Genomic DNA, 24037 nt, shown 5'->3' on the forward strand with positions numbered 1-24037 from the left:
TTGGACACCCAAGCATGTGAAGGCCTTGGAATTTGTATAAAAATCAAGTAAGTGTTAACTAGCAAGATGACAAGTTCACTAAAAATTCAATTTTAATGGTGCCAATCATTGAAAGATAATCATCAGAATAATGAGAATTTCCAAATCATGATTATGTAAAAAACTATCATGAAATATTATAGTAGGAATTATGGCTAGTTGTCCTTATCCTTATAAAATATGTGCAAAAACAATCTACAAGGCTACTAGAATAGTGTCACGAATTGTTTATGATATGTTAAAAGTGTGATTATAGTCTTAGTTATCGACTTTATTACTCTAGTTAGGATAAATACATCCCATTTTTGCAAAGTGAAATGTATAGACCGCTAAAGGTTAATTGCATTTAGAATAAGCATTCACATCTTAACAACGATTTCATGGCCTTATCACTCAATAATTCAAAATGAGGAGGGATTGATCATATGGTACAACATGAGCTTTACTAGTTAGATTCTTCGTAGAAAAGGCCAATGTGGCAATATGTCCCCCTTTCAAATAAAATTTTTGAAAATCTATTTGCATTAGTTCACTTGCCCCCCCTTGAATTATGAAAGTACATGTCATAACGTGTGGCAGCCCCCCTCGGTTGATCTTTGTCAATTGATCTATATTGGCCTTGCCCCCCCCCCTCTCCCCCCCTTTCCTTCAGGCTGATAATCAAGAAGAGCTTCTGGGACCAACTTCCCATCCACGTTTCAATGGTGAACTAGTGAGCTCAAACAAGAATCAGCTAGGCCAAGAGTCCCTTCTCACCCCCTTCCTCGTTGCCTACCCTTGGACTCAACTCTCCCCTACTATTTGCACAACATCTGTCCCTCCCCTACTTTCCCTCCCCTTTCTCAGCCCCCCTTTCTCCTTTACATCCCCCCTTCTCTGCTCCCCTTCTTGTCCTTGCTGGAAAGTAGCCATGTGTGGGAGCACAATATTCTTGGTGGATGTGGCCTCAGGGTGGAAAGATTTGTGTACGAAGGGGTTGGAATTAATTTCTCCTAGCTGGAGTGAAGGACAAGCACGCCATCATCTCATCAGTGAGGGGAGGGGCAAGGTGGAAGAGCAGAGAGGGGTAGACCCGCCATGCTTTTGGGTGGACGGGCCTTGCCTATTGGGAAGCTCTCTTGAGTGTCTCACGTTGACGATTCTCAATTGATCATCAAGCCACTTGCACCACAACTCTTTCTTGCACTTCCATGTTGTGGGTAGGATGGAACTTGCTTTTTCATCGAATGAGTGTGGGAGACACCATTACTCATAGCCTACAAGAGAGGGTGAGGGAGGCAAGCCGATGGAGAGGGGCGGGGTTAAACTTGGTTAGATGAGGTTAGGTTAGGCTAAATTAGGTTGGCTTAGGTTGTGTGTTGGGCTAGGAACATTGGGTTAGATTAGCTTAGGCTAGGTTAGAATAGGCTTACATTAATCAAGTGTTGGCCTTTCCATTGAGGAAGGTTTATTGAATTAATGTGAATTAATATGATTTTATGAAATGAGATTTGAATACGTTTTTTGGCATTTGAATTTTATACTAAAAAAAGTAAAGTTACTCGTGTTTCAATCATGGTTATATCATTTGTATTACGAGAATTATAAATTTTTTTGCAAAGCAGACCCATGAGGTGACAATATGTCCCCCTATAAAGTACATATATAGAGGTAAATTTTTGGGTTTGATTATGAGCCTTTCTATCATGAAGAGCTTATGCATGCTATGGAGGTTATAGGACTTTGATATTGAAAATTTCAAGTCTATACATCTTAAGTGTTGGAATAACATGGGAGAGGATGCAATAGATATCTAATCTTATGATCAATTGGGGTTGTTTGAAACATACATACCATTCGTATATAATATTTCAATACCAAGGGGACATGGTTTTATGATCATGAATTGAAAAGAATTCTCTCTCTCTTTCTCTCTCTCTCTCTCTCTCAGTCCGATGACAACAAAAGAGCAACATAGCACATACAAATGGAGATTGAGAGGGAGTTTCCTAACTTGTAAGATGAAAAGCATAGAAAGCAAAATAAGAAATGTATGATAGCTTGTATATGTATTGTTGTCTTCATCCATCCCCAAGATTTACATTAGAAACAATTCAATGGATTCTAGACTTTTCTAGATTTTGTACGTATCTATTTCGGAGTTTATAAAGAGCACCTAGACACATACAAAAAAAAGTCAAGAGACAAACGTTACATCATGGAAACTATAGGCTAGATTTGGGATCAAAATCCTTTTTGGTGGCCAAATATTGATGGTACTACAAATTTTTATTATTATGATAATGATATTGGACAAGATGCCATGGATAGCGAACTAAAAAAAAAAACTACCGACGACCCTTTTTGCTACTTGCAATGTGGGCCAAGGGTGGAGTGCCCATTTTGTGGTCCACTTTTGTACATGGTCTTACTAGGCTGACCACCCCCCTTGAGAGCTAACTTTATGGAATAAACCAACATACAATGGTATGTTTAGTGTACATGAAATAGAAATACCATTTTTGAAATACTTCAATAATGGATAAAAGTTTTCAACAAAATTAGTACGCATGCAATTTTATAAATCAGAAAGAGTAGTTAACTAGACATAGATGATAAAAATATAGAATGTGAATGTTGCATGAATTAGCATTTGGATGGAAATCTTTTGTTTGAAAAGAAAAATTAATAAAACTAGACAAAATGATGTGATCCAAATATTGAAATGTCCATATGGGGTCTACAAAACTAGAAAATTCATCATTACAAGAGTGATATTGGGCAAATGCAATGAACACCTAAGAAACTCACATGCAGTAAATTTAGGGATGTCCAATATCTATAAATATAATCAAAGTGCCATTCTTGAAATACTCCGAAGAGGTCATACTTTGATGAACATAAACCATCCCGCACTGGAAAAGGCATGAAAAGTTAAGTCATCTGGTTTTGGAGAAAAAGGCAAACTAAAAAAGCAAAAGAAAAGCAAGTTAAATTATCGTCTCTTCACCTATCCCTCAAAGGCCCAGAAACTAGTTAGTGGATTTAAGAGTTATTCAAGAGGGGGACACACATATAAAAGTGGAGCTTTTAGTATTTAATGTGTAAATATGATGGAGGTTGAGTTAATTGTGAATCATGTAGAACATTTACAATTTCTTTATATTAGCTTTTCATTATCCATACAACGGTATCACTTTTGGCCTAAAGAAAAGACAATATATTGAAATGAAAATCCTTCATGTAATGGCATGATGGACAACCTTTGTATTGTACTATTTCAAGACTAACTAATGACGAGATGTGACAAGCATCAATGTCTTGGCTGTTTATCCATTCATGAAAGGAGCGTTAAAGGCTATCGAATCAATAGAATGTATGAGGTACAATGAATGGACACATCTATTAATTCAAGAAAGTTGGGAGCAAAAATGTGACCAAGGAGCCACACTTTATACGTTCACATGGAGCTATATTATAAACATGATATTATAATATTGAGTGTATGGATGGACGGCTTAAAGAAGATCATCCATGGTTTAAAGAAGATTGAAGAAGGAATCAATGTGTGTGCTTGTTGTGAAAAGAAAATGGGAGGAAGCTATTGGTCACGAGACTTGGAGGGGTGCTTCACTTGTAAAGCATGAGTAGGGGGTGTATAAGAGGAGAAGGGAGAACGAAGGGTGGTCATGTGGAAAGGTGGTTTCATGTAGTGGTTTAAGTGTCATAAATTGTAAATTTAATGAACACACGTTTGGAGTGTAATAACTTTAGTTATACTTTGGCTCCAACCGTTCAAGAATGCCTCATACAACATATAATGAACGTCTTCCTAAAATTTCAAGGCCTCAAATTATGCATAGGATTGGATGCTTTGAAAGAAGTTGGTTTCCAACAACTTTTGGGTAATTGGGTCTTGTGGATGTCAAGGTGTGGCATGTGAGTGTTATCACTTTTGAAGGTGGCAAGAAGGATGTGGTGGGAACACACTAGGATTGTCATATGTATGTTTGTTGAGAGTTTTCATGTTTATAGACTGAGAGATGTCTGAGTAGCCAACTTGCATTTTTTTTCCTTGAATTTTCCAGGTTCAGCGGGTAATTTATAAACCTACCTTCCCCACCATGTCGTGAGCCTTTCTCACCTAACATCAGCTTGTGAGTGGTTGGTGTGATGTGTGCTAAGAGACATAGGTCTGCAAAATAAAAAATTTCCCATTGTTTGAGTATGGCTAGTAGTAATGTGTATATATATAAATACAAATATAAATCTCTTCACAAGCTAACCCAACTCCTTTTTAGGATACCCTGGTTGGGCAATGTCTAATGTCTTGACGGCTCACTTTTGGCCTTTGTGGCTTGGGTTGTGGCCCATTTTGGCCGCCACAATTTTGTACTTCTTTTTCTCTTTTTGGTAAGCATGTTTCTTCTTAAAAAAACTAAAAAAAATATAAATATAAAACTAAATACATGTGGGTGTGTAATATTTTTTTGCACCATTTAGTGTGAAAAAATAGGACACACTCTCACACACACATACAATATATATTATATATATATATATATATATACACACATACATACATACATATATATAAAGTGTATATATATTGTATGTATGTATGAATATATATATGGTGCTAAAAATAAGTAGACACACTATGTGTGTGTAAGATGCATACAATAAAGATACATGTAAAAATATACATATTGATATAACAAACATAGATACACAAACAAATATATATATATATATATATATATATATATAGATAGAGTAGGGTTAAGGTTTGGTGTGAATGGAATCAGAAGGAGGGAAAGGTGTGAAGGGGACGTGAAAAGGGGGTGTCTTCCTCGAGGTTCATTCTGGGAAGTCTGTGTGCGCTATTTTTTGCTTCAGAAACAAACACTTTCTCACACAGCTTCTCCCGCCATAGCCATAGCCATAGCCATAGCCACCCTTTCTCACGAGGATTTCCTCACCTCCTTCCCCTCTTCTTCTCCTCCATCCCATCCCAATCTCCTCCTCCCCTGCATTTCCCCTGCCATGCCGAATTCCATTCCCCTTGCTCATCCTCTTTCTTAGTTCCCTCTCATCTCCCTCCTCGTCATGAACCAAGCCAGCCTCCCGAGCTCCCCCCCCCCCCCCCCCCTCCTTCCTCAACCATGCGCGCTCGTCGTTCCGACTACGTCCAACTCAACCGTCCCCCCGATGTCCCGCTTCCTCCATTCGATAGTCGCTTGCAGCCGAAGAGCAAAGTTCTCGATCGGAATTCCATAGCTCCCTTGGAGAGCCGCCTGGAAGCCAATTTCGGTAGCAATCCGGGCGCTTCCTTCCGGAGTATTGACAGGGGACCAAGCGCAAGCGTCAGTAAGATTCCGCTTTCGCACCGCACTGTCCGCTCCAGGCCTGATAGACCTCATGACGAGATCGAAGATGTCTTTGGAGCTTCCGACAGAATTGGAGTTTCCGATAGAACTCTTCCTTCGGATGAATGGAACGCGAGTGCCGCCGGAGAGCAATTTGCATTCGCTGCGACAAACGAGAGGATCCGGACAGCGCCATTAGAGCGGAATCCACCATTCTGTGTAGCGGGCGAGCAGACAAGCGCACAGTCTCTGGATCAGAACTTTTCCAGGGTTGGATTATGGCCTCTTCCGGAACGCGTCTCATCTGGAGATGGCGGAGTCACAAGCTATGGAGTCATTGGTCCCCCTGGATCTTCTCCATTGCTCAGGCAATCCAGTGGCGGAAGCTATACCGAGAGTCTCCTGTCTACTGACTGGCAGCTCTCCACTCTATCACCAACAATATCTCTGAGCATGAGTGAGGCGACCGTTCTCGGTGGTTATTACGAAGAGGTGACCAAGGAGGCCGAAACAAAAATGGTCAGGCATCAAACTTCGTCTTCGCGAAGTTGGGCTCAGCAAACAGAACAGAGCTATAATCTGCAACTGGCTCTTGCACTTCGTCTTGTGGCGACTGCGGAGCTTACCGAAGAGCCCGTTCTCAACGCCAATACTAAAGAAAACCGGCTCTCGAACTCGACTGCCCGATGCTCGGCGTCAGCCACGGCCCTTCGATTCTGGGTGAGGAAGCTCTACCTTGACATTATGCTCACCATCAAAATAGTGTTGAAATTTTAGCAAAACAAAGCAGGCACTTTACGTTTATCAGAAAAAGCATCGGCGCGATTCAATTCAATTTCTGGAAGCAGGCCTTGCTTGGAATCGCGTGATGGAGAAATTTCGACTGTATGAGCTTTCGAAATTTATCCAACAACAAAAAGTGTGCGATAATTAGACCGCATTCGCCATCGGAATTCTATAGAAGAAGACGGAAGTTTTCAAATCCATCGATCGTTACTACGGAAGCGATTCGGCAAGGCCTGGGTCAGACTAGTTCAACTGGCAATCGTAGCATGATCCGATGATCTGGGATAATCAATACTTAGACTTGTAAGCTCAAATCCCAAGACGGTGTACTTTCCGACCACACTTAGAGGAATTGAGATTGTGCATGTGACGGAAACCGTCGTAGTCTGTAGATCTGGATTTTGCGCTAAAGCTGTACGTGCATGTCTCTGCGTGCGTTGTGTGTGAGACAGAGAGAGAGGGCGAGACATCTCTTCATCGCTTCGGAACCACACTAAAAGTTCTCTTCTTTATCGTCTCTGTAATACAAGTAAAATCATATTGAAACGAATCATTCCAAGCTGATTGCGCGAGGCTCTGCTTTACTCTCTTCCTGCTTCTCCCAGTGCCCTGCACAATGCTTGCTGCCGAGCGTTTTCAACCGGCATTTAAGAACTTCTCACTTGGGATGGCGGATATTCGTTCCAAATTAATACCTGATGTGATAGTAGGCACGCGTCACTCCCCACGAACACATGCTGCTCCTGGTTTATCTCCTGTTCTTCGCACATCCAGCATGGGACGATCGTAGATAGGTTTGTAAATGTTCATCTCCTCGTCTATCCTCTTCCTTCACTACGACTGCATCCTTTTCAAAGTATCTCTTCTGTTTTCCATCTCTCATTTCTTGCTGTTAGCTCCTCACTCGATGGGAGGAATCCTTGCCCTTTTGTGATATCAAAACTTAGAGCTGGCCTATCTCGCATCTCAAGTGGTGTGCACCCGTTTGGATGGAAGGTACTGCTCTTTGTGTCTGCCTTGGTACCAGGTATGACCTCGCTTAGCATTATGTGATGCTTTATGTTCTGCATCTAATGTTTGCATTAATTTTGGTGGGCGTCTCTCCCCTACAAGTCCACGACTTTGGGCTGCAGGATACCATCCCCATCGGAAGGTACCCCCTGCCTCTTGTCGCAAAACCAACGTTTGATTTCCTCCATCCACCCAGATTGTCAAACCGTGCTGGTTACTATCTTCTGCTCCTTGGAGCTGTTGGTGAGGAAGCTGGTCCATTGTCATGCTTTGCACCTAGTGGATGTACTTGATCGTCCTCTCCATCTGTGAAGTATTCTGAAGTCTTCCTGGTTGGGGACTTCAACACAAGGACAGGGTCGTGTCAAGTACTTCTTCTCGACTTCAGAGATGATTCTATTTTACTACCAGACATTGATCTTGAGGATGCAAGTATGCTACAAGTTTTAGCTGATAGACGAGCTCCGGTCACATCTTACGGGCAGGCTCTGTTAGATCTAGGCAAGATGCATGATCTTATTATTTATAATGGTCTTGATGGATGGCCCTCCTCAGGTGGTTTTACCTGCTTCCCACACGGAGGGGGCTCTAGCGTTGTTGATTACATCATGGGATCCCAGTGTCTACATAACTGTCCCAAGCTCATCAATATAGAGGCCAAACATGGTTGGTGATAAAGGACACCTTGTTTGATCCCAACAGTACTCATGATCTCATATGTCCATCCAGACCCTATCCGAACTCTACCTGAGGCCCTCTCGTAAAGTGCCATGACAGCTCCTGGTCATAATCCAAGTCTTGCCAGAGGTTTGATGAGGGGGGCTCTTAGAACTGTATCAAAGGTTTTGCGGAAATCCACAAAGCAACAATAAACCCTCTGTTTCCATGCCCTCACCTCCTTAATGATACTAAAGAGTGAGAATGTGATCCATGGTCCCATGATCACGTCGAAATCTAGCTTGTCCATCTACCCTAAGTCCCTTCATCTCTGCAAATCGACTGACCTCAGAATCAAGCACTGAGGCATAAATCTTGGACATGACATGTCCAATCATAATGGTCCTATAGCTCTTAGAGCTCATGGAATCCCGTGCCTTGTGGATGGGTAAAATAGTGTTAACAATCCAGGTGCGTGGGAACACTAGACAAACAGCTTCATCAAAGAGATTTGCTAAGATCGGGGCTAGGAGATCAATCACATATGCAATGAATTTAGTACATAGGCCCTCATGATCTTTCGCTCTACCATTATGAAGTTTCATCACGGCATCCTTCACACCCCTCCTAGTGAAGAGTGTGCAAGATGATGGACAGGGTATGCGTGAGGTCAGGAGCTAGCTGATTTGGAATATCATAAAGCATGCGTGCATAATTATGCCAGACTTGAGTGTCAATGAGTGGTGAAGGGGACCGACCCCTCTAGAAATCTCCGCCAAAAGTCCTTAAAGTTGTTACTAAACAGAATATTCAATAGTTCCTCCTTGTTTCGGCGGACAAAATCCAGCTTCTTCCTACATACCAATCAACAATACTTGCGTAGCGTCTCTGGTTCATTCGAGAGGTGGTTTTTGGTTTCGAATCTTAGTTGATGGCGTAAAGCCTTGCACTCGTCATCGTACCAACTATTACAAGGGATGGTCCCAGGTGGTGGTGGACAAGTGGAGCGAGTAGTGTGAGGGACATGTGAAGGGCAGCCTCATGTCGTTAGCAGGTGACAAGAGCAGCACGATCCTCTAGTAAGAATATGAAGGCAAGTTGAATATATAGGCGAGAGGCTGCAGTCGAAATGTATGTCATGATAAGTGGTGTGAGTGATCTATTGACATGTCCCAGCACTCCTGAAACCTCTGATCTGCAAGCAAACACAAGAACACACACAACGTGAGGAAACTGAGCAGGCTGCTTACCACCCAACCATGACATCTACGGGATGTGATCCCGAATCAGGAGATGTCCCCTCCGAGCTACGAGCTGAGCTACTGGCACAAACTTCCAACCAGATCCTAACCAGCCTGGTGTCCCATACCACCAGGTGGGGCTGTGAAGCCTCGGATCTGCTGTTGGGCCTCGGGCTACGCTATGATGCAGGCGCGGGTCCGCGACTCAATCCAGGATCAGATCTAGCACTTGGGAACGAAACTTACTCCCATCGGCTCTCTGAGAACTGAACCTTTGGGCCCCTTATATAAACTCGGGCCCCAAGTGCCAAAAATAGCGAAGACCTCTAACTGGTTCATACCCTTGCCACTCAACCCGAGAATCAAGCCTGCCTAGCTCTAAGCCTCCCCAGGCTACCTGAGCTAGTCTTGTGTACCCAGTACACGTCGGATACCAATATGTGCACATGACATACTTCCCCTCTAAGAACTCACTCCTGAGTTCGCTAAAAAACCCGGAAATGTCCTTTGGAGGTTCTGTAATGTCTCCCATGTTGCATCCTCCTCAACACGATCCTTCCACTTGATCTTGTATTCCGTGATAGTTCTATTACGAATCTGTCTTTCACGAAATTCAAGAATACACTCAGGTTCATGTGGAATAAAAGTCAAATTTGTAACTTCTATTATTTCTTGAGGAGAAACAAGTTGATCATCCCCACCCAAAACTTCTTGCAGTCTACTGACATGAAAGACTGGATGTACTTTAACATCAGGAGGCAATTCTAGTCTATATGCAACTGGGCCAATTCTTTTAATGACCTTGAACGGACCACAGTATTTGGGGGATAACTTCGGAACAAAACCAGTACTTAGGCTCTTGGATTCCTTGGGAATTCTCAAATATACCATCGTTCCTTCAGAGAACTCTCTAGGTGAACGATGTCTATTAGCATAAAATCAGTCTCAATCTTGGGCACTTCTAATAGACTCCTTGGCAAACTGCAACATTTCCTGCATGTCTAGCAAGAAGGTCTTTGCAGCATCATTTTGGATTCCTTTTAATACTTAGAGTAGTTTCTAACTTCTCAAAAACAAGTGTCCAAAAGTTACTTGTAAACTTTGAGTCCCTGTCACTGACTATGTCAGAGGGCAAACCATACAGCTTAAACAAGTGGTCCACAAACTCGTGAGCCAGCTGAACAGCTGAAATAGTTGTTCTAGTAGGTAAGAATCTAGCCATTTTTGTTAGACGGTCGACTATGACCCAAATGGAGTCATGACCCTTGCGCGTTCGTGGCAAACCAGTAATAAAATCCATGGAAATACTTTCCCATTTATTACCTGGAATCTCAATGGTTGTAATAAACCCGCGCTTCTAAGGCGTTCCGCCTTAGTAACCTGACAAACCCGGCAACCTACCACATAGTTTTCAATAAATGCATGCATCTTAGGCCAATAAAAGGTATGTTTCACAAGAGACAGAGTCCGATGTATACCCGGATGTCCAGCACTAGGAGCATCATGACACTCCCAGAGAATCTTGGATCGAAGTTCCAGAACATCTGGCACATCAATCTTTCCATTCCGGAACAGCAAGCCGTTCCTAATCATCCACTGACCTCCCGCCGCATGTATCGTAGGTGGCACAATCCTTGAGTCCTAGTCAACCATGGAGCTCTCATCCTGGACTTTCTGCCAATAAGAACTGAAATGACTATCAGTTGTGCAAAGCCCTCTCAAGGATTGAAATAGGTCTGAGGATATTTTCGTAAATGACATAGCATTTACAAACTTGACTCGACTTAAGGCATCCGCCACACTATTCAATGAACCCTTTCGATAACGTATTTCAAAATCAAAATCTTGCATTAATTCTGCCCATCTAGCTTTCCGTCCCCTCAATTCAAACCCATCTTGACTGATGATCGGTCAATACAAGAAACTTCGAACCATAAAAGTAGTGTCTTCAAACCTTAAGGGCATACACTACTGCATAGAGTTCCTTTTCTAGTGTGGGCCAACGATATTGGGTGTCGTCTAGCTTTTTACTCTCATAAGCTACAGGTTTGCCCTCTTGGAATAGAGCTGCCCCAATCGCAAAATCACTCGCATCGGCCTCTAAAACATAAGGCCGGGTAGGATCGGGTAACGCAAGAACATGTGCTTCCTTGATAGTTAACTTCAAGGTTTCAAAAGTCTTGTTCAATGCATCATTCCAAGAGATCGGCTGGGTAGACTTGCATCCACGACCTTTCAATATGTTTGTCAGGGGTGCCGTGATGTGTGAATAATCGCGCACAGACTTCCGTAGAAATACCGTAAATCCTAGGAAAGAACGAAGTTGTTTCACAGTCTGAGGGATAGGCCATTCTAAAACCTTCTGGATACGATCCAGATCAATGCTAATACCTTTCGAAGAAATCTTGTGTCCTAAGTATATGATCTCCTTTATAAAGAAGTCACATTTACTCATCTTGGCATAGAGCTTATGTTGTCTTAGAATAACTAAGACAATCCGGAGGTGTCCTATGTGATCCTCTAGCGTTCGGCTATATACCAAGATGTCATCTAAGAACACTACAACGAATTTGCCCAGAAAATCTTGGAACAAATCGTTCATCATTTGCTGGAAGGTGGCAAGAGCATTGGTCAAACCAAAAGGTAATACAAGAAACTTGTAGTGGCCATACCTAGTTCGGAATGCGGTTCTATCTATGTGTTTAGCATAGATACGGATTTGGTGATAACCCGTACGCAAATCAATCTTAGTGAAATACTTCGCTCTGCCGACCAAACGGTCTATTAGATCATCGGAACGAGGTAGAGGGTATCGATTCTTAATTGTCACTTTATTCAATTGTTTATAATCTATAAACATTCTCTATGTTGAATCTTTCTTCTTTCTTAAGAGGATAGGTGCTCCCCAAGGTGATTTACTTGGGCGAATATAACCCATATTCAAATAATCCTGTAGCTGTGAAGCTAACTCATCCTCCTCAAGCTGGCTCATCCTATAAGGTGGAACACTAATAGGTTGTGCCCTAGGTACTAAGTCTATGCGATGATCTACTGCACGCTCTGGAGGTAAACCTTCCGGCAGTTGAGCAGGGAATACATCCAGGAAATCATCTAACAACATTCTCAATTCACGATGTTCAAACATACTTAAATCATTCTTGTTATTAACGGAGACAACAAATGAAGAAAGTGGAATCAAAACACACTGTTAGACATCATAACGAGAAGTGTTTAATATATTCTGAAGCTGCATCGTAGATACAATAGGTCCCTGAGAAGAGGGAATGTGATCACACTGAATACAAAATTGGGTGTCCTTTTCCAAAAAAGAAAGAGTATGTTTCTTCCATCCAATCCGAATATCATGGGTTTTAAACCACTCTATTCCAATTAACAAGTCCACATGCTCGAAGTGCATGACATAGCACGTAAGAGCCGCTGTGTAATCTTGAATCCGGATAGAAAGGGCTTCAATCTTGCGATCCCAAAATTGCTTCCCAGTCGGAAGCTGCACCTCATAGGTGTGATCGCTAGGTATCGTGGTCAGTCCCATCTTCTGCACAAGTTTGTAATTAACAAAGTTGTAAGAGCTGCCCGGGTCAAAGAGAATGTGAACTCTTTGGTCCCTAACTTCTCTATAAACTCGGAAAAGATCATGGGAACCAAATAACGAAGTATTAAAAGTGCAATTACAAGAAAGTGGGCAGGTAATGACATTTACAGAAATACATGTCATCGAAACTTGATTAGCTTCCTACCCGGACTCGCCTGGAGCTTCGATCCCGGCGTTTGTTTCTAGTTCTTGCGCTTAGGGCTTAGGACAATCATTCTTAGTGTGGCCCCGCTCCTCGCAGAAGAAGCAACGTCCTTTCTTCTTTAGCTTCAAGGTACGAAGGAAACGGGCACGACCATTCTTCGCCTGAGTCAAATGTTTCTTGGAGGTGTTGTCTATAGACTTCGACTCCCCGGTACTAGTGCTGGACTGGAAGAACTTCCGCTTGTTCTTCCCACCTGTGTCGGCAACTGTGGTTCCCTTTGCACTGGCCATGGTATCATCATAAATACGTGCGTAATTCATGGCCTCTTGCAACGTGGTACACTTGTTCTTGATATGTAACTTGTAGGAGTCAGGCAAACCATCCAAAAAGAAACCTAACAAGGTCACTGGATCCATCTTTGTAGCTCTGGTCTGCAAATCCCGTAACCTCTGAAGATAAACCTCAAAAGTCAAATTCAGCTTGGACATATCGAGGGCTTTGAGCTTGCCTACGATATCGTAATCTTCCTCCTTCTTTATAAACTCTTTCCAGAAGACCCCTTTGAATTTGTTCCATGTTGCAGGCTTGGGTTGGAGTTCCTTCCACCACAATAAAGCCTTTTCTGACATAAACCCGGCTCCAAGCTGTATTTTCTTGTCATCTGGATAAGGGTGAAACTGGAAGTGTACTTGCCACTTGTGCAACCAAGTGTCAACAACCTCCTTGGTATGAGACTTCTGGTCTCCGGGAAAAGGATATGGAGTGATGTTTGGACCTAACACTGAAGCCATGGCGTCCACATGCGTGAGCGCCTGAACAGTGCTAGTCAAAAGTGTGAGTGTAGTGTGAATCCCTTGGAGTTGCTGCGTCAACCCCGTTTGATTCGTGTTAACTTGCTCAAACTTTCCATCAAGAGCAGTGGTGAATTCATTGAAGGCTTTCTTTGTAATCAGATCATCGTAGAGACCGTGGTCATCCTCCGCATGGTAGTTCAAATCCTGGTCTCCCATCGCAAGCTCAGGGTTTACAGAATCAGCCATGACTGAAATCTGATCTGAAAAGAAGATAGCCTAGAGAAGAGAAATGAGCAGGTGGCCTCGAAGCTAGGAGGTAGAAATGAAGTGGAAGCTGGCCAAGAAGGAGGCGATGGAAGAAGAGAAAGCTGGTCGATGGAGAAGGTAAGCGGGCTGAGCTGAGGTGAACGTGTGTGGCCTGTCCACACGGTGTGTAGATTGCCTCTGAACAGGCCCCTGCTACCTCTGCTGCAGCGCCCCTTGTAGAAGCTCAACCACTCCTTTGAATTGCCTTATATACACGTAGCAATCCCCTCAAATCTGTGTTGTTGCTCAGTCCTCTCTTGCTCCCTCATCAATGATGGCGAATGATACCATGTGAGAGTTGCGCATGTGCAGAAGCGTAGAGAGAGCGCAAGGTAGACACTAGCGATAGGCAATAGCGATTGCATATATGATCAAAGATACAACCATAGCCAAGGGGGTTGGTCAAAGAGAGAGAATGCCCAAGGAGAGGTCCCAATGTGAGACGGGAGCTGCTTATAAGCTCCCCAGCTAGCTTGGTCGGCTAGCTTTGGCTGGCCATTGGACCGACCAGCCAGGTCGGTCAGCCGACCATGGTTGGGTCGGGTCAGGCTGATGTTGACCCACCCTAGTCAGTTTGGGCTCCATCGGCTAGACATAGCGGCTCAAGCTAATGGTCGATGAAGCGGCTGCGAAACTGTGCATAGCACACAATGGTGAGGCTTTCTCTGTTGCTTGCTACACGTACAATGTACGACAGAGGTATGATATGCCAGGAGTGGTGTGCTTTGATACCACTATAGAAAAGAGGGAGTGCAAGGTAGCGGAAGGTAGGGACGCGGTCTCCGAGATCTTTGTATAGGACGGGCCATATCTAGAGTGACACTTTTGCTCGAGCGGCCCTCTCCTCCTAGTAAGGCAGTGATGGGTTGGACGTCCATCATGCGTGCCTTGGTCCGTCCTTGCTTCGCAAGTGATCCTTGTGCATCTGGGATCCACCCCTCCACGTCGTCTCATCCCATTGGTCCATGTGGTCCTCTTGTCATCTTTCTCCTCCTCCACTCCTTTGTGTCCCGTTGGCAGATTTGAATGTGTGAAAATTTGTTGAAAATTTGTGACGTGTCGCTGAGCACGATCCACCTGTGTCCCTTGTGCCTCCGTCTCCTCTTGCTGTCTAATCTGGCGTAGTATAGTCTCTTTGTGTCGCCGCATCTCCATCAAGTAGAGGCTGACACAGACCTGGTCATGGAAGTGAATCTGCCTAGAGAGAGGCCCAAAATCGAGTCCCTCCTAGAAGAGATAGTGGTAGCATCCTCGAATCTCATGGTATACTGGGTAGGTGCACATGAAATGCTCCTTTGACTCGACCTCTCCCAACGTACATAGCCTGCAAACCTGCTGCTCTCTAGGCATACTTGTGGCTCTCCTTGTCTCGATCCTAAGCTCATGGGAAGAGACCTGCATCGTCCAATAGCAATTGTAGCGGGAGATAGACTATCCTCACTCTCTATCTTGCTCAATACTAGCTGCAATTGCAAAATGATGCACTCAATACACAAGTGATGCTGTGGATGTGAGACAGAACCAGAGGGAGATAAATGTAATGGACTTCCGAAGAGGAATATATAACTGAAATATATGAATGCCCAAAGGGCTGAATACAACTGTATGGAGGAGCTGGAATTCTCACTGCAAAACTGTACAGACTAGACTACCTAGAGGAGGTGAATCCTCACTAGATCCCTGTAGAGGCTGAGGCACCCTATTGGTATGTTGCGGGGAAGCTTGGCTATTGCTGTGAAGGCCTGAAGAAGGGATGAGAATTGAAGGCCAAGGGGGCTGCTTTGAAGGCCAAGGGATGAGTGAAGGCCAAGGGGGCCAATTTGAGGCCCCCTTGGTCGACGAGCAGGATTCTGTCCACCAACCAGGCTGCTCCTTCACCGACCTACTGTTGTTGCTGAGCCGCCTGTTGATGTGGCAGCCAACTGCAGACGTCAATGCTGCCACGTGGTAGCTCTTGTGCTGCCTATGCATCCTTCTGCTTGCATGTCCAGCACCTGCTTGGTGACTGTGTGGCAGTTCCACGTGGCAACTGCTGACGTGGTTGCCTACGTGGACTGCTTGCTGAGCTGGCTGCATGCATGCCAGTCCAGCATGGCCATGGGCTGTGGATGCCCGTGACAGCAATCCTCACAGCATGTGACACTCATCTATCCTCCAGGTATTGAGGTGTGATAATCACTCCGTCCTTTGACGCTCTCAAGAAGTGGTCTGGGTAAAACTGTGTCTTGGTGGGGAGCTCCTGCCTCCCCCCCCCCCTCCCAAGTCCATGATGTATAAAGTCGGAGTAAGTCCCACCGTATGGTATGGTTGATCTCCTCTCGATTGATCAAGGGATCATCCCATTTGGATACCTTGTTTGAGAAACCATTGTAAAGACTGGCCCTGTGAAGACTGCCTCTAGATAGGTGTACGACTGTGCAATGTTAACTGGATCCCCTTGGTAGGTGAAGCTGTGTTGGTGAAGTGCTGCTTGTGAGGTGTTGAAGATCATAACCTTGGTTTTACCAAGGTTGACCGTCAGGTCTCTCTCCTTGCAAAACACCTCCAGGGCCTCCAGGTGTCTCTGTAAACCTGCTGCTGATGACGATAGAAGGACTATGTCATCAGCATATAGCAGTATCTGTACGAGTAAATCGGCCAGCAGTGGTCCCTCACCACCCAAGCGGTCAATGAAGGTCGTGATCTCATTGACATAGAGTCCAAACAGTGTCTGTGAGAGGGGGCATCCCTGTTTTACTCCTATAGTTCTCTGGATCTAATTTAATAAGCCTCCAAGGGCACAAACTCTCCCCTTGACTAACTCATATAAACTCATCACCCCCCAAATCATGTCTCCTAGGACCTGCATCTCCTGAAGCCATGCAATCATGTGAGACTGTCAAAGGCCTTCCAAAACTCTACGAAACAAGCATAGACTTTCTAGGATATCCTAGTGCTCGTTGTCCATGCATCTCTATGTAGGAGATGAGTTCTCTCTCTCTCTCTCTCTCTCTCTCTTGCGTACTGACCCATAAATTTTGGCTAGTGCCAGGTCATAAGTTCCCAGTGATCATGGGTCTTCTATTTTGTGTATCGGAACTATGGTGGTGGTTCTCCAAGCAGGAGGGAAACCGTGGCATATAGCATGGTTGAAGAACTGTGCTAGTCTATCCTCCAGATAGTGAGAGAGAGAGAGAGAGGGGCTATAGGGAGAGGTTAAGGACTCCTCAAACAAGGCACACACTTGGGTGTCGTGGCAAACTGTTAGAGGCAAATAGAAGGTCAAACGTGGCTAGATACTTGCCACGAAGATCCCAATTTGACAAACATGGCTGCCATTTTCACGAAGATGTACATGGTTGCCCAAAATGTCAACATAGAGGCTCAAGATAATGGTTGATGAATCAGATGAAAAACTGTGAACGGCACACGACGGGGAGGCTTTCTTTGTTGCTTGCTACCGGTACAATGTACAATGGAGGTATAATGTGCCAAGAGTGGTGCTTTGATACCACTATAGAAAATGCAGGGTAGCAGAAGGGAGGTGTGAGGAAAGTGAAAGAATGGATAGGGAGATGGGAAAGGGCTAGGGGGGGGAGGGGGGGAGAGAGAGAAAGAAAGAAAGAAAGAAAGAAAGTTTATTAAAGTCTTCGGAAGACTGATGGGTCTATGAGATTGTGAAAAACCTGGTACAAACGAGCTGTGGTGGTGGAGTACTAAACGAGCACCCACACCAATGAAAATGCAAAAAATGCATAATGTCAGTACTAAATCCTAAGTACAACAAGTCATGTCATGGCGGTAGTCGACTATCTTATCATCATCATCATCATCATCATCACCATCAAGACATCAGGGTGGATGAGGCAATGGGTCATGAAATCGGCGATAGAGTCCTATGGCCCACTCAAAGGTGCAGCCCTGGCATGTCTCTTGGTCATAGCTCTACGTCTAACCAAGGCTACTGTGACCCCCTTCGGGTGAGACTTGACTCTAAACAAGTGTGATTTGTGTGTCAACCCTCTGTCTGAGCTGTCGGGTCATAGGCTTCGGGTCACGGTCATGTCGAGGCCTCGTCCCATGGGTGTTCATGTGATTTGGCTGAAAAAACTCCGTGATAGAGCTCTGAGAGGGATCAACCAAGGGAAAAGTCTGCTCTTGTCTCCGTGCTCGAAGTATCCTCTCGCGGTGTCTGAGTGCCTCATGAAGCCTCATGAACAAAACCTGCCAAACATCGCTCGTTTGGGTAGGAGATGAATCGGGCAAAAACCCCATAGCTGTCTCTGAAGAGGCAGTAGGAACGTCCGCGGATCTCATAGTAAACAGGACACCTGAAGATGAAGTGCTCCTCTGTCTCAACCTCCTGCATGTCACACAAAGTGCATATGCGCCTCTCCTTGGGTAGTCGCTCTGCTCTGCCGCTCTCGATAGGAAGTCTATGTGAAGAAACCCAGAACTGACCAAGAGAGATCCTCAGTGAGTGGGGTAAGTAAATCTGAGTGTACCCTGGTGGGTCAATGAAACCCTTCGCTGTGATATGTAAGAAGTGATCTCTATAGAAGCTCAGCTTCACAGCCAGGTCCGGAATGTGTGTAGTTGTAATAGATCCTCATGGATAACCTGGTTGACCTCGTGTGATAGGAGGGGAGAAAACGGAGCCCTAGTCCCTCAAACCATGTGGAGCCCCAATCCCTCAAACCATCTCTGTGTGTGTGCATACTAGCACTGTCTCCTCCTGCTGCAAGTGCCATAGAAGAGGACTGTGCTAGCCATGGTAGCCTGCTACGCCCAGAGGTGTAATCCCCATACTCCCTGACTCGGTACAGATATGTGATGACCTGAAATGCAGCATCTAGTTGTAATGGGGGTGACCCAAACTTCGCGTGAACGATCGGGTGAGGAATGGATGGCTTACTATGGATCATCCGTGATAACATGAGAACCTGTAGCTGCTCCACCCTGGCCCACTCTGTATCCGACAAGTCTGGCCCCTAGCATGGACTGCCATACATCCCCACTGGAGGGACCAAGGAGTCGAAAAGCAACCCTTTGGTCCGTGGATCCTTAAAGTGAGAGCGGAAGCTTTGCCTCTCTAGTCTAGCCAATGAAGCATATCCTTTGCTCAAGCGTGCCTGCATCGCGGGTCTCATAGTGAAGATGGGTCCGGAAAAGACAACCCCAAGATAAGCGTATGATGAAACTACCTCAACAGGTGACCCATCAAATGCGAACTGCTCGTGGCGCATGATGGCTCGAGATGTATTGAAGATCATAACCTTGGTTTTACCTAGGTTGACCTTCAAATCATGAGACTCTAAAAAAGGACTGTAGTGCGTCAAGGTGTCTCTGGAGCCCTTTTGCTAAGGAAGACAAAGAGCCACGTCATTTGCGTAAAGCAATATCCGGATTAGCGTGCTCGCAAAAGAGCAACCTACCCACCCTGTGTCTGCATCACTGTCTCAAGCTCGTCAATGTAGAGGCCAAACAAGGTAGGTGATAATGGACACTCTTGTTTGATCTTGATAGTGCTCATGATCTCGTCTGTCCACCCAGATCTTGCCCGAACTTTGCCTGAAACTCTCTCATAAAGTGCCATGACAGCCCAAATGATCTCGTGGTTGTAGCCCAAATCTTGTAGGCGCCGTATGAGGTGGGCTCTCAAAATCATGTCAAATGTTTTGGAAAAATCCACAAAGCAACAGTTGATCACGATCAAAGCGTATATCATGGTAGGTGGAGTAAGAACTCAGCGGGGTGGGTAGTGCTGCGCGATGGGGAGTGGAAATGCTAAAGAAAAAATAGGTATGATCAGCCGTGGAGGGAGAGGTGCTACGGTAAAGTCAGTGATGCAAGATCTGAAGGGAGGGGATCCCGGCAACACTGGATCCTCCCCCATGTGGAAAGTACTTGAAACCACCTAAGACGGGCCATCTGTCAAGACCATTATAAATAATGAGATCATGCATCTTGCCGAGGTCTAATAGGGCTTGCCCATAAGATGTGAATGGTGCTCGTCTGTCAGCCGAAACCCGTAGCATACCTGCCTCCGTCAATGTCTGGCAGTAGAGTGGAATCATCCCTAAAGTCGAGGAGTGGTGCTTGACGAGCGTCTGTCCTCGCGTTGAAGTCCCCAACTAGGAGGACTTCTCCGCGGCTAGAGAAGTCAACAATGTGTAGGCTAAGCAAAAGGATGCACAAGAGTGGAGCAAGAAGTGGAAGTCGTCACATCAACTAGAAGAATGAAAATGAAAGTACAAAGTACTATAAAAGAGAACTCTAGGACCTAGTGTCCTAGTGGTACCACTAGTACTAGGCGTCGTAAGACACAAAGTACTAGGTGACCTATGAAAGTACAAAGTACTATAAAAGAGAACCCTATGACCTATTGTCCTAGTGGTACCACTAGTAGTAGGTGTCATAAGACACTAAAAGTACTAGGTGACCTAAGTGCCAATAACTAAAGCTACATGGCACATACCAGGGCCGAGAGGGCATCAATACGACCGGGAGAAGATGGCCTACAAACCCCCCTCCATGGTATGGGCTGAAGTATTCTAGAAATGTCTCATAATACGTGGTATTGTCTGGTCATGGTTGCATCATCCAAAAGGATATAGCCACCTATGAATGTACAAGGTATGCCAGATCATGTAACAAAGGGAACCAAGTGTAAAGCCTGTCGAAAGACTTCGAACTTGGGACGAGGAAGTGCCTTTGTAAACATATCTGCTATGTTGTCCTCTGTGGGAAGGTAGGACAACTCTATGTCTCCTGCTGACAACCGCTCTCGAACATAATGATAGTGAACTTCAATTTGCTTGGTACGCGCATGAAACACTGGATTACACGCAATGGCCAAAGCACTCTCGCTGTTAGTGTAGACCATAGTGGAGGATGTCTGGCGAATACCAAGATCTGTAAGTAACTTTCGAAGCCAGACACACTCTACTGTAGCGGTGAAGGCTGCCTTGTACTCAGCCTCACAGCTAGATGTGGCAAGTGTTGGTTGCTTCTTGCTGAGCCAAGAGATACATGAACTGCCAAGCAAAAAACAGTTGCCGGTATGTGACACTGGTGTGTCGGAACAACCTGCCCAATCACTATCCGTGTAAACATGCGTGGTAAGTGAACCCTGATCACCATAGAAGAGGGCTAAATCCTGAGTGGCTCTGAGATATCTGAAGACTCTCTTCACTGCCTGCCAATGCTGTGAACTGGGCATGTGCATGAACCTGCTGAGTTGGGATATTGCATACTGTAAGTCAGGTCTGGTGTGGCATAAGTAAATGAGACATCCAACAACCTGCTGGTAAAGAGTGATATTACATGGTGGGCTCCCATCATGAGCTGAAAATTTGAAGCTAGGGTCCACTGGAGTAGAGATACGATCAAGGAGCTGTCCAATAACTTGGACTGTGACATCATGATATCCCCCTCGACATAAGCAAACTGAATGCCCAAATAATAGTGTAGCTGTCCCATGTCTGACATTTCAAAAGCTTGCTGCAAATCAGCCTTGAAAGCTGCAATATGTTGAGTATCAGGGCCCGTGATTAGCATGTCATCCACATATAAAATCAGCACTAAAGAATCAGATCCACTCCCACGGACCTAAAGAGTGGGCTCTGTGGGGCTATTATGAAAACCAAGGGACAGTAAGTGTGCATGAATTTTAGCATACCATTCCCGGGGTGCCTGCTTCAAACCATAAAGGGCTTTTCTCAGCCGGCATACCTTGTTTTTGGAGCCAACAACCTCAAAGCCAGGAGGTTGTGTCACATAAACTTCTTCTTGCAGATCCCCATGAAGAAATGCAGTCTTGATGTCAAGCTGGTGCACTTGCCAATGGTGATGGGCTGCAATGGCAATGACACATCTAATAGTAGTAATCGTGGAAGTGGGAGCAAAGGTCTCCTCAAAGTCAATGCCTTGTTGTTGGGCATACCCTTTTGCAACAAGACGGGCTTTGTGTCGATCTATGCTGCCATCAGATTTCCTTTTTAATTTGTAGACCCACTGGGTACCAATGGCATGCTTGCCGGGAGGGAGATCTACTAATTCCCATGTGTCATTTTTGGCAATAGATTGTAGCTCAGCTCTCATTGCATCCATCCACTCTTTGCTGTTAAAAGCATCTTTATGGCACAAAGGCTCTACATTGCAAGCTGTAGCAAGGAGTGCAAACTCAAGAAAGTGACCATGCATCTGTCTATTCCCTGATCTTGTCCGGGCAGCAAGAGGTTGATCTCGTTTGCTGTCCCTCAATGTGTCAAGAAGCCATTTGGGAACTTGCCTTTGCTGTCTATTCACAGCTCTTTCTTCAATTATTGCATCATGAATAGTGGGATCATTTTGTGCTGGAAGTGGAACCTGCAAATCAGCATGGGGTGCTGGCTGATCATTGCTTGTTGGAGGGCCTGCAGGAGGCTCATGTTGCTGGTCAAAGTCTCCCTCTGAGGGAAGCAGAGGTAACCAAGAGTGAAAGGCATCAAACATGTCCACTTTTGGCTTAGCTTTGCAGTCCACAAGAGGAGAAGCCGAATGTTCAGCAAAGATCACATCTCTACTGACAATAATCTTCCCAGTATTTGGTTGATACAACTGATACCCTCTGCTCTCTTGGCTGTAACCAATAAATGTGCATTTGATTGCCTTGTCATCAAGCTTATGTCTCAGCTGAGATGGTACATGAACATATGCAAGAGACCCAAAAACTCTCATGTGTGAAAGTGAAGGCTTCCTGCCTTTCCATGCTTCATAAGGTGTAACAGTCCTCAGTGCCCTTGTAGGTGATCTATTCAGCACATGGTTGGCACACATCACTGCATCAAGCCAAAATTTATTGGGCAAGGACTTGGTTTTAAGCATGCATCTGGCCATCTCCATAGTGGACCTGTTCTTCCTTTCAGGAACAGGATTATGCTGAGGAGTGTAAGGAGTAGTGCATGAGTGAACAATTCCCCGTGAAGACAAAAATGCATCAAACTCCTTTGACATATACTCTCCCCCCCTATCTGTGTTGAGGGTGACAAGCTTGCATCCTGATTCATTCTCAACCATATTCAGCCACCTCTGGAAGCATGAGAACACTTCAGATTTGGCTTTTAAACCATATACCCAGCAATATCTTGTGAAGTCATCAATTAGAGTCATGAAATATTTGTATCCCCCAATGGCATTTGTCCTCATTGGGCCACAGACATCTCTGTGCACTAGCTGCAATTTCCTTTGTGAGAGTTTTGGAAAATTCTTTCGAAAAGGAAACCGATGCATCTTACCCAAAAGACAACCCTCACACATGTTTGGAAACTATGCGAGTTTGAGGTACATCATTTGCCATGCCCTGTGAATGTAACTTGGCAAGAGCTCTATAATTGAGATGACCCATTCTCTCATGCCAAAGATGAGTTTCAGCAAGCTGTGAATCTGAAATAGCAAATGCTTGAATAGAAAGTGCCGCTGAGTGATGATCAAGGTGATAAAGCCCCTTTTGCAAAGTGCCAGTGAGAACTATGGCATTGTCATCACGAAGATCATATACTAAGCATCTGTATCCATCAAATATCACTCTGAAACCTGAAGTGGCAATTGCTGAAATTGAAATCAAGTTGACTTCCATTGCACAAAAAGAACATTTGTCAAAGTGACAGGATCGCTTGAAATGGATGTGAGCTGCACATCTCCAATTCCTTTTACAGCATAGGAAGCATTATTAGCACATGTGACAGTCCCCCCTCGAGGTGCATTAGCTAAGGAATGAAACAACTGTCTGCAAGAAGTGACGTGCTTGGAAGCACCACTATCAAAATACCAAGACTGAGCATCATTAGCAGTAAAGAATGCATCAACTTTGGTATCCATCAAATATCACTCTGAAACCTGAAGTGGCAATTGCTGAAATTGAATTCAATTCCAAGCACAAAAAGAACATTTGTCAAAGTGACAGGATGGCTTGAAATGGATGTGAGCTGCACATCTCCAATTCCTTTTACAGCATAGGAAGCATTATTAGCACATGTGACAGTCCCCCCTCGAGGTGCATTAGCTAAGGAATGAAACAACTGTCTGCAAGAAGTGACGTGCTTGGAAGCACCACTATCAAAATACCAAGACTGAGC

At 44.7% G+C, this 24037-nt stretch overlaps 1 protein-coding gene across 1 annotated transcript in view; it reads left to right on the plus strand.

Annotated features, from left to right (window-relative positions):
- The first annotated feature begins 4920 nt into the window (after positions 1-4920).
- The window catches only part of LOC147881694 (serine/threonine-protein kinase CTR1-like), an 84799-nt gene continuing 65682 nt past the window's right edge, over positions 4921-24037 (plus strand). Inside the window, exon 1 of the mRNA XM_087402110.1 lies at positions 4921-6107. Coding sequence (XP_087258236.1) covers positions 5184-6107 — 924 coding nt within the window. The 5' untranslated portion in view covers positions 4921-5183. The remainder of the gene's footprint in view (positions 6108-24037) is intronic.

The sequence above is a fragment of the Dipteris shenzhenensis genome, chromosome 30 (assembly GCF_047967505.1).
Source record: "Dipteris shenzhenensis isolate YYH24624 ecotype China chromosome 30, Dip_SZ_1.0, whole genome shotgun sequence".
NCBI classification, from domain to species: domain Eukaryota; kingdom Viridiplantae; phylum Streptophyta; class Polypodiopsida; order Gleicheniales; family Dipteridaceae; genus Dipteris; species Dipteris shenzhenensis.